The sequence below is a fragment of the Oncorhynchus keta genome, chromosome 7, assembly GCF_023373465.1.
Source record: "Oncorhynchus keta strain PuntledgeMale-10-30-2019 chromosome 7, Oket_V2, whole genome shotgun sequence".
Classification (NCBI taxonomy): Eukaryota; Metazoa; Chordata; class Actinopteri; order Salmoniformes; family Salmonidae; genus Oncorhynchus; species Oncorhynchus keta.
This window is the reverse complement of record NC_068427.1, coordinates 9,129,700-9,141,184: the sequence shown is the minus strand read 5'-3', so window position 1 is coordinate 9,141,184 and position 11,485 is coordinate 9,129,700. Positions and strand designations below refer to the sequence as shown.

The 11,485-nt window shown below is 46.8% G+C and overlaps 1 protein-coding gene across 1 annotated transcript; it reads right to left on the bottom strand.

Annotated features, from left to right (window-relative positions):
• Nucleotide 1: 1 nt before the first annotated feature.
• znf142 (zinc finger protein 142) lies at nt 2–10,177 on the bottom strand. Its single transcript, XM_035773188.2, has 8 exons — nt 9,799–10,177; nt 6,751–7,237; nt 6,400–6,630; nt 5,320–6,144; nt 5,044–5,221; nt 1,318–4,333; nt 999–1,104; nt 2–883 (listed from the first exon to the last, which is right to left on the bottom strand). The coding sequence occupies exons 2-8, from the start codon at nt 7,223–7,225 to the stop codon at nt 336–338; spliced, it is 5,379 nt and encodes a 1,792-aa protein (XP_035629081.1). The 5' UTR covers nt 7,226–7,237; nt 9,799–10,177; the 3' UTR covers nt 2–335.
• Between the last annotated feature and the right edge of the window lie 1,308 nt (nt 10,178–11,485).

Here is an 11,485-nt window from a genome sequence, read left to right as displayed (position 1 = left end):
CTGTTTTGAAAACATCTTAATATAAAAAGTTATATTCCTATTGGTTAAACATTTTTAAACTGCCCATTTCTTGTAATTGTCATTTAGCAATTTGTTAAATCGCCATTAATTGACAATGTTTTAATACTAAACATACAATTGTATATGTGTTTCATGGTGCACTCTGCAGTAGTATATGTACATGCATACTCATTAAGACAAGGTCCTTTGTTGATGTTTAATTCAAGTTTACCGCTGTAGCCCAGTCCTCATCATGCTTGGATGAGGAAAACTGCATCAAAACGTTCACTAAAATGTCTGTTTTCTCAGGTTCCAGTTGAGTGGGCTGAACCTTTTTACTCCTCACCTTGCTGGCCTTCTGTGACCTCCTCCACCCTCTCTTGCACCAACACCTCCAACCCATCCGGTACAATCCCCTCCTCCCGAGCTCCCTCCTCCACCTCCTCCCCAGCCCCCTCCTCCAGCCCCCCCAGACGGGCATCCTGCAGGGTTAGGCTGAGGGCGTGGGGATCCTTGGCCACCCCTTGCTCCACAGGCTGGTCCGGATGGTGCCCCCGGAGGTGCTTGACCACCTGGAACTTCTGCTTGGCACGGTAGGGGCAGTAGCGGCACATGAAAGGCTGCTGGTTGGTGTGGGTGAGGTAATGGTGGCGGAGGCCGGCTGGCCAACGGAAGGCCCTGCGGCACAGGCCGCACACGTAAGGCCGCTCCTCGCTGTGTTTACGCTGGTGGGTCTTAAGGAGGAAGCGCGTCTTGAAGCCTTTGCCACACTTCTCGCAGATAAAGGTGCGAGCGTCACAGTGCTGCGTCTCCCTGTGGATGCGGAGGGCGTCACCACGGTTGGTGCGGTACTCACACTCCTCGCACGCATATGGCTTATCCCCTGAGGGTGGAGGGAGAGAGAAAGAAAGGGCAGGGGAAAGGTCATTTTATGATCGAATTCCAACTAAATGTATGTTGTAAATGATGACAGCAATAGTGTGACTCATACTTTGTACCTGTATGTTTGGTCATGTGATACTTCAATTGGCTCATCCACTTGCATTTGTAGCCACACTCAGGACAGAGGTATTTCTTCTCCTCCTGGTGGATCCTCATGTGATACTATAATGGAATGACAATGATGATAAATAGGTATCTACTACACCATTTGTAACACACGGTATCTTATTATAGAAGGTCCTCTACCAGTCCTTGTAGACTTTTTAAGCCCAATGGTTTGGTATTAGACCGAGAGGACCTGACTTCTATAAAATAAAATGGTGTAGTACCATGTGTTACATTACAGCAAAGATTTTGAAGGACCTCATTGCTCACCTTTAGCCTTGATGGATCTACGCAGGAGTAGCTGCACTGCTCACAATGGTAGGGCTTCTCCCCTGTGTGTATGCGAATGTGCCATGTGATTTTCTGCTTGTTGCGAGTCGAGTACTGGCAGTCTGTGCACTTGTAAAGGCGGGTACCCCCGTGGGAGCGAACGTGCTGCTCAAAGACCAGTTGGTGGCGACAGGCGAAGCCACAGATGGCACACTTCAGTGGCTTGTCCTCTGGGGGGCCATCCTCATGCTCGTCGAGAAGGTGCTGGATGAGTGGCTGCCTCTTACGGGTGGCAAAGGGGCAAAGCAAGCACTGCTGGGTGAGGTGGGTCCTCTGGTGCTCCTCCAGGCCCTCCCGGGTGGGGAAGGTCTCCTGGCAGGTGGCACAGTCCAGCTGAGGGTGCTTTTTCTGCTGGTGGACCTTGAGGGTGGCCTGGCTGCCACAGCTGAAGTCACATTGCTGGCATGCTATGCTGGCGGGGCTCAGGTGTTTGCGGCTGCAGTGCTGCTTGAGCGCTGTGTCGGAGGTAAAGCGTGCCTCACATTGGCTGCAGGGGTGCAGGAGCTTCCCTGTGTGGCAGCGGAGGGTATGTCGTCCGACATCGTTGAGAGAGTAGCTGCTGAAGTCGCATAGGGTGCAGAAATGAGAGGGCTGTTTGTCGTGGACACGCTTGTGATGCTGGCGGAGTTTGGAGGCAGCGCCAAAGGTCTGGTCGCAGACGTCGCAGCTGTGGCGGCCCAAGCCGGTGTGAAGAGATTCATGGGCATATAGGCGGTAGCGCCGTGTGGTGCTGAACGGGCAGAAGCGGCAGCGGTGGGGCTTGGCACCTTCGTGCTTCAGAGCCACATGCTGCGTCATGCAACGCTCTTGCTTACAAGTAAAGGGGCAATGGTCGCAATGCAAAACTAACCTTTTGACCTTTTTTAAGAGCGATAACTTGTCTTTCCGATGGACCAGTACATGGTTAGCCATAGCTTTCTGTGACTTGGCCACAAACGAGCAGAATTCGCACTGCACCTCGTCTGGCTTCAGGCAGCCTCGCTTCTCGTGGTTGATCAGTGCTCTCTTCTGTTTGCACCTGAAAAGACAGTTGGGACAGGACAATTTAGGAGAATAGCTTGGATTTGATACCTTTATCTCAACCACATCTTCTTCAGAACCCCTTTTAATATTCTCCTCCTCCTCATTGCTGTCATCATCCTGCTCCAGAGAGCTAACAATTCGGACAGCTTTCTTTGTGGGAGTTTTTCTTGTGCACGTCGAGCAGTGGCGCTCTATCGTCACAACCCTGGAGGACCTGAAACTGCACGTCTTGCAAGTGAATTTCATGTCATCTTCTATATAGCTATGCGCATTGTCATTCTCTGTGTTCATAGGATGGGCTTTGTCTGTCTTTCCTAAAATTTCCCCTTCATTGATCTTTTTAATCTTCACAGGTCTCTTTACCCTGCCAACTTTCACTTGCCTTTTTGTCTTTCCAACTGTCTTCCTTTGGCTTTTCTGTAGTGCTGTAGATCCTCTCTCACCCGAGCCTCCAGGATTGGTCAAATCGCACAAGTTTGCTTCCTCTCCTCTCATTTCTGGTTGTGTGTCTATGGAAACTTCGGTTGGCGCAACATCACAAGATACGAACTCTGATTGATCGGCGGTTGTGGTTTTGTCAGGGATCTGGGATTTACCCTGACCCAAGTCCCTTTCTCCAGACTGTCCAGCAGAGGGAGTGCCAATGAACCTCCTGGTGTTCTTCTGCAGAGCGGGACACTTCCTAAGGCGGTGGGTGTCCAGGCCTCTCTTCTGTTTGAACTGCGCCCCACAGGCTTGGCACTTGAGTCTCTTCCACCTGGCGAGGCAGAGGGAACGGCAGTGGTGTCGGAGAGAGGTCTGCTTGCGAGTCACGTAGGAGCAGTGTTCGCACCGGTATATGCTAGCCTCTCCGGCCTCATTCTGCACCACCAGCATTTGAACCCGGCCTTCCAAGACCAGAGCCTCCGCCTGGTCCTTGTCTTGCTTCCTCATGGCCTTCAGACGAATCTCAGAGTCGGCGCTTTGCGCCAATGATTCGGCGGATGAGTTGCAAGCTGCGCTAGACACCTCCGCGATCTGTGTGTTGTTCTCTGCAGCCTCTGCTGGTTGCCTTGTAGCGGTTAAAGGAGTTTCTCTGTCTTCTGAATCGTTTAGGTCATCGCAATCCTCCATAGCCATGTCCTCTTCCTCCGCCTCACTTGCAGATGCTGGCTTTTGGCTCAGGGTGTTAGATCCTTTAGGGTCCACTGTGGGTCTTCTGTAAGTTGGGTCTCTGCTGTTTGGCGTCTCACCCTGCATGGATGCCATCTCAGTGCACTCTGTGTTAGCTATTGTTGTCAAAACTAAAGTACAGCATTGCTCTGGATTATCTGTTGAATTGTGACATGCCAGAATCCCTTTGTCAACTACCACTTGGACAATATCAGAATTTTTATTTGACATTTCTGTGGTTTTGGGGCCAGTTACAGTTTCTAGGTTGTGTTCATTTTGAACAGCAGAGCCAGCGACTTTCTCCTGTAGGTTCTTGATAGGACCTTCAGCAGAGTTCTTGGCTGGCATTTTGTAGAAGCCCTGCAGTAGGTCCACAGAGTTCTCCCTCTCCTTCTCTGCATAGTTCTCTTGCCACTCCTTATCGCCAGGCACGTATCCATGAGCCTTCCTCTTGTGGATGAAGAGGCCGGTGCTGCTGTAAGTGGAGTAGGGGCAGAGGGCACAGCGGAATTCTCGAGTCCGGGTATGTTTGCAGTTCTCGTGGTTGTGCAGAGCCTGGCGGTAGCATGTCTGATAGGGACAGTACTTGCACTGGAAGACTGGAGGCTGATGGCCCTCTCCCTGAGAGTGCTTGAGGAGCATGTGCTTGCGAAGCTCGTACTTGCGCTTGCAGGAATATGCACAGACTTCACATATCAGGGATTTGGCCTGGTGTCGGAGTTTGTGGCTGTTCAGTTGGTCCGTGCGGTGACAACGGTAGGAGCACTGGTCACACTGGTACCTAGGAGAAGAAACGGACTGGATCGGTCAATCTCTCAATGCCTAAGTGTGGCCTTAGGTTCATTAACTGCTGATATGATATCCAACTTCTCACACCAAGACGTGCTAGAGCAGACATACACATCAACTTGGTTGAACATCAGACAAAAAGTATTTTGTAATGCTTTTATCTGTTAAAAATCCCTACACTACTGCATGCACACCATAAAACAGACCACTATTTTCACTTTTTTTAACCTTTAATTTACTAGGCAAGTCAGTAAAGAGCAAATTCTTAATTACAATGACGGCCTACACCGGCCAAATCCGGACGACGCTGGGCCAATTGTGCGCCGCCCTATGCGATCACGGCCGGCTGTGATACAGCCTGGGATCAAACGAGGGTGTCTGTGGTAACGCCTCAAGCACTGAGATGCAGTGCTTTAGACCGCTGCGCCACTGACAGTTCTTGAAGACTGACAGTACCAGTCAAGTTTGGACACCTACTCATTCAAGGGTTTTTCTTTGTTTTTACTATATTGTAGAATAATAGTGAAGACATCAAAACTATGAAATAACACATATGGAATCATGCAGTAACCAAAAAAGTGTTAAACAAATGTTTGATTCTTCAAAGTAGCCACCCTTTGCCTTGATGACACCCTGAGTAGGTGTGTCTAAACTTTTGACTGGTACTGTATGTGCAAAATAACTCACGAGTAAATCACTTACCTGAGGTCACCAGCATGTTTGCGCATGTGCACATTCAGGTAGTGTTTCCATTTGGTGACATATCCACACTCAGAGCACATATGATTCTTGTCATCTGAGTGGATGAGCATGTGTTTTGAGAGGTAGGTCTCATCACGGCACCTGAAGTCACACAGGTTACACTTGTGGGGCTTCTCACCTTGAAAGAAAAATACATGAATGACTTTCAAAAATGAGTTATCTGGAAGCTATGGATGAGTAGAACAGTCCAAAGTTACGTTACTTTTTTCTGCTCACCACTATGCATCAGCATGTGCCGTCGTAGGACCCGCTTGTGTGCGGTGACAAAGCTGCACTGATGGCACCGGTGGATCTTCTCATTGGCGTGGAAATGGCCGACATGCTGCTGGAACTCCACGGGATTGAACGTGGCAAAGGGGCAGAAGTTGCAGGTCAACTCCTCGTCCCCGGCATGGCCTTGCAGTTTGTGCTGCCGGAAGAGGCTCTTGTTGGAGCAGGAGAAGTCGCACTGTGAGCAGTGGAAGGCCAAGTGTGTCCGGTAATGGGCCTCCATGTCCTGGGGGCTACCAAAGATGGCGTTGCAGGCATGATGGCGGCACTCTACGGCCTTGATTCCATGGACATCGGCTGCGTGTCTCTGGAGCTCCTTCCGGTCAGAGGTATTGAAGGAGCATCCCTCCTGGAAGCAGGCCAGTGGCTGGCTGTCCCGCGATGTGTGGTGAGACTTCATGTGGGACTTGAGTGCCTGGCTCTGGCGGAAGCTCTGGCCGCAGGTGGGGCAGGGGTAGACATCCGGGTGGATGTCACCCCCTACCTCGTTGGAGTGCACACTGGCCAGGTGGCGGTGGAGCGAGTTGCGCTCCACAGAGGCGTAGTCGCACAGGTGGCAGCGATGGACCTTCTGGCCAGACTCCCGAAGCATGTGGATGCGCAGCTTGCTCTTGCTGGTGAAGTAATGGTTGCAGGTGGGGCACTGGAGACTGGGGTCTGGGAAGTGGAGGTGGAGGTGCTCCAGCAGGTGGGAGCGCATCTTGAAACAGCGGCGGCACTCGGGGCAGATGTGAGTGCGATACATATGCTCCATGCCTGCCATAATATGATCTTCAGGACAGGGAGGAGATGCGGGTGTTATCTTTTGTAATGAAATAGAACAACTTATTTCCTAGTATGTAAATGTAGACCTAGATTTACTGACATAAACCTGATTTAAAGTGATTTTCAAAAGTATGGTTAGCACAACATTTATCTGATATTTGATGACCTGGCAAAACCCTACCTCACCAGAAAACTTGAATGGTCCTGAACACAGAAGAGAAGAACAACAACGCCAAAGCAGTTCTAGAGATCCCACACTACCTTTAGATGGGTTCTCATTGATGTTCGTAGCTGCTTTGTCTTTTTGCACCTCCTCTCTGGCTCTATTGTCGATGTTGTGCTGCTGTGTCTCTTCTTCATCCTCATCATCTTCTTGTGATGATGACACATAAGCTGGATTGCGTTTCAGGGCCCTTTTTGGCCTTCCAGAGCTGGTCTCAAGAGCCGATTGGCTGTTTCCACCCTGGCCTGTCGTTGTTGGCACCTTGTCACCTGAGCACAAAAATGTACACAAATTGAGGCATCCCGTGTTGGCTCTACCCTAAATATAACAATTTGTGTGAGTGAGTATTAGTTTGTGTGGAGAATGATGCATTTATTCTAAAAGTTTACCCTCAGGTGCAGCAAGTAGACGGTCATGTTCCACACCATGGGTACTCAGCTGTTTAGCATGAGCGGTCACAAAGTCACAGCGGGGGCAGTGGAAAGGCATATGGATACGCCAGTGGCCCTCCATCTCAGAACGTGTGCGGAATGCCAAGGTGCAGGACCGGAAGGTACAAGAGACGAGGGTGAGAGCATGCTGTGAGTGCAGGTGTTCCTGGAACACCAACCGGTGTGAGGTGCTGAACTGGCAACCCTCCTCGGAGCAGTGGAACGGACCTGTGAGTTCCTCCCTCCGATGGCTTTGGAAGTGGTGTTTCAGTGCACCTGGCATGGTAAAGACCTCATCGCACAAAGGACACTTATAACGGGTCAACTGTCCCTTTTTGGTGAAGTCCACAGTGCAAAGGTGAGAGGAGAGGCGGCTGCTATCGGATAATTCCTTCCCGCACTTTTCACAGAGACACAACCCCTCAGTCTCCATTGGCTCATTTGTCTGTTGAGAAAATATTAAGAGCATTATGCCATATAACATGACAGGCAATTAATACTAAATAACAATGAGTTAGTGTGCCTATCACCAAGGACTATGCCAATCAATCAAATGTATTTATAAAGCCCTTCTTACACCAGTTGATGTCACAAAGTTCTGTACAGAAGCCCAGCCTAAAACCCCAAACAGCAAGCAATGCAGGTGTAGAAGCACAGTGAAATGTCAACTACTGGAGCTGCCTGGTCACACAGGGAGGAATATACAATCAAATGTTTACCTTAGGTGTCCTTACCTATGTATTTACAGTTATAGGCACTGTGTTGTTTCATAGTACTGTTTACAACTGGTATAAACTGTCTGCATGCATGTAAATAAACTCACAACTGAGTGATTAAAATCAATGGGGTAGGATTAGCCTAGTCCAAGCTCTTCTCTGTCCTAGCACCCCAATTGTGGGACTAGCTTCCCTGTGAAACTAGGACAGCAGAGTCCCTGCCCATCTTCAGAGAAAAACGTCTGAAATCCTACCTCTTCAAAGAGTATCTAAAATTATCCCACAGCACCCCCCCCCCTCACAAAAATGGTCCTGGTAAACACAAAAAAAATATATATGTAAAGGGAAGACCGTTTGGATTTGGCTTTACAGTCGCATCAAAACCCATTGTTGCATCCCATTGTGTTTCTGTCCTCCAGTGGCAAGCTAGCTAAAATGGTTCCTTTCCTAAATTAGCCATGGATGGAGATAGGGATTTGGATTTGTGGTTTTACTTAATTATCCGTACTGGTCAATGATTATAACGGTTGTGATGTATTGTGTAATTCTGTGTAATTCTGGCCTTTTCCTGCTTATTCTGGGGTTTGGACTAAATACTGTGGAAAATGTGCTACTCACAAATGACAATCAACATGGACCTGTTAAATTTACAAGAAGGGAGTTGATATAGCTGCGTTTAGGCATGCCTTCCTTGTTTTGAGTGAGTTAAGTGTTTCTCATTCTGCTGGATTTGACCTAGTATTTTATATTAAACCTAACTTACACATCCAGTTGTTTATCCATTTGTAACTCACCCACCAAAAATCACAATATGCTGTTTTACAATCAGTAATTGGAGATCAGGTGATTGATGGGTGACTAAGTGCATTCTTGTCAAATAAATATTCTTATTTATTCATGGTTATGGATTCATTCTGCAATGAGTTCATTTGGCTTTGAATCTGCAACAGAACAGAAGTTAGTGCATTCGGAAAGTATTTAGACCTTTACTTTTTCTACATTTTATATTACAGCCTTAATCTACACACAATAACCCATAATGACAAAAAATGTTTGCAAATGTATAAAACACACCAACAACAAAAATAATTATTTACATAAGTATTCAGACCCTTTGCTATGAGACTTAAAATTGAGCTCATGTGCATCCTGGAAAGGCACACACCTGTCTATATCAGGTCCCACAAATCAAAGAACCAAGCCATGAGGTTGAAGGGATTGTCCGTAGTGCTCCAAGAAAGGATTGTGTCGAGGCACAGATCTAAAAATGGCCTCCATCATTCTTAAATGGAAGAAGTTTGAAACCACCAAGACGCTCTTCCTAGAGTTGGCTGCCTGGCCAAACTGAGCAATCGGGGAGAAGGGCCTTAGTCAGGTAGGTGACAAAAGCTTCAGAGTTTCTCTGTAGAGATGGGAGAACCTTCCAGAAGGACAACCATCTCTGCAGCACTCCACCAATGGTAGAGTGGCCAGACAGAAGATACTCCTCAGTATAAAGGCACATGACAGCCCACTTGGAGTTTGCCAAGATTCAACTCTTTGGCCTGAATGCCAAGCGTCACGTCTGAAGGAAACCAACCACCGCTCATCACCTGGCCAAAACCATCCCTACGGTGAAGCATGGTGATAGCAGCATCATGCTGTGGAGATGTTTTTCAGCGGCAGGGAATGGGAGACTTGTCGGGATTGAGGGAAAGATAAACAGAACAAAGTACAGAGGGATCTTTGATGAAAACCTGCTCCAGAGCACTCAGGATCTCAGACTGGTGTGAAGGTTCACCTTCCAACTCCCCAAATACAGGTGTGTACACTTGTAGCATCATACCCGAGAAGACTTGAGGCTGTAATCACTACCAAAAGGTGCTTCAACAAAGTACTGAGTAAAGGCACCTAAAGCCTACATGAAATCCCATTCGAGAAAAACAAATGGTGAAAAAAATTATTGGAACCATTTCTGTGTTTGTCTGCTGGGTTTTATGGGTATTGTGACGAGCCCACTGTTGCCTTCTATAAAAACGAAGTACTAGCTGATAAACACAATTAGCACTCGAAATTATGTTTTGAGTTCTCCAGTAACAACTTTATCAGCAGTGCTGAATAATGACAGCCTTTATGAAACAGAATTCTGACCTACTGCGTCAACTTCTGAGATTCTTTCTCTTGAAAACAATGTATTTTACCCCGTCAGACCTTTCTAAATGGACCTGTATTCTGATGGCTATGATATCGTTACATATGTTTACATGTAATGAACATAAATTAGCTAAGTCATTTAATGAGCCTGTCTTACCTTAATAAGGTATTGAAGCTGGGTAGATTGTTTTTACTTTGCAAAATCGCCACTTCAATGACCAAACGACGCCATCACTATGTTTATTTTGGTGGAGCAATGATTAAGTATTTCCAGTTGAAAGAATCTCATCATAATTACTTGCATACTCAGGGCGTATATGTACAGCATGTAGATATAGCTAACTAGGTATATTGTTGACAATTAAAATCATTTTCGGTCATTTAAGTTTGGTCTAGCATTAATAATGACGCTGCATTTGAAGACCAGGAACTAACATCAAATGCGCCCTGAAAAGACGGAGCTATTTTCATAGAACAGCGGAAGTATTATAGAGGTCGCCACATGATTCACGGCAACAACATGAACAACGATTTAGAATAACTAATTGTTCTATCCGTGACATTCGTGTCCCGATAGCAACTTTAAGACTTCCAGTTTTCCGGTTTGCCTTCAAAATAAAAGTATTCGGTAAAACGCTGTGTATGATACGATACGGTAGTTTGGTGGTGACACCTTATTTGGGAAAGTAATGGTTGGAAGGGAATAAATGGAATGGCATCGAACTCATAAAACACATGGTTTCCATGTGTTTGATATCATTACATTCACGCCATTCCAGTCATTATTATGAGTTGTCCTCCCCTCAGCAGCATCCTGTGAAATAAATATTTTTTGGCAGCTTTGCATAGTCATAGAGCATAATGTTAAAATTCGTACAACATTATAACTACAGGATCCTATCACATTTATTATTATTTTTCTCCAGTTTGCTTGAGATGTATACCTGGATGATTATATGACTTATAGCCTTGTGTCTTATCCTAGTAGTATCATGTAGTGGCTGAAAGCCTCGTGTCTTAACCTTGTAGCATCATCTTGTGGCTTAAAGCTGATGGGAGGTCACCTTGGGGTCATAATAGGGGCTGCACATTTTTTTTATGTATTATAGTAATCAAATTTGATTTGATAATTGATTATGTTAATGTTGTATTAATAGAAGGGGAAGGGCTATAAGACCCCTCCCTCACTACATAAGAAACATTACTGTGCAGCCGTATTCATTGATCTGGCCAAGGCTTTCGACTCTGTCAATCACCACATCCTCATCGGCAGACTCGACAGCCTTGGTTTCTCAAATGATTGCCTCGCCTGGTTCACCAACTACTTCTCTGATAGAGTTCAGTGTATCAAATCGGAGGGTCTGCTGTCCGGACCTCTGGCAGTCTCTATGGGGGTGCCACAGGGTTCAATTCTTGGACCGACTCTCTTCTCTGTATACATCAATGAGGTCGCTCTTGCTGCTGGTGAGTCTCTGATCCACCTCTACGCAGACGACACAATTCTGTATACTTCCGGCCCTTCTTTGGACACTGTGTTAACAACCCTCCAGGCAAGCTTCAATGCCATACAACTCTCCTTCCGTGGCCTCCAATTGCTCTTAAATACAAGTAAAACAAAATGCATGCTCTTCAACCGATCGCTACCTGCACCTACCCGCCTGTCCAACATCACTACTCTGGACGGCTCTGACTTAGAATACGTGGACAACTACAAATACTTAGGTGTCTGGTTAGACTGTAAACTCTCCTTCCAGACCCATATCAAACATCTCCAATCCAAAGTTAAATCTAGAATTGGCTTCCTTTTTCGCAACAAAGCATCCTTCACTCATGCTGCCAAACAT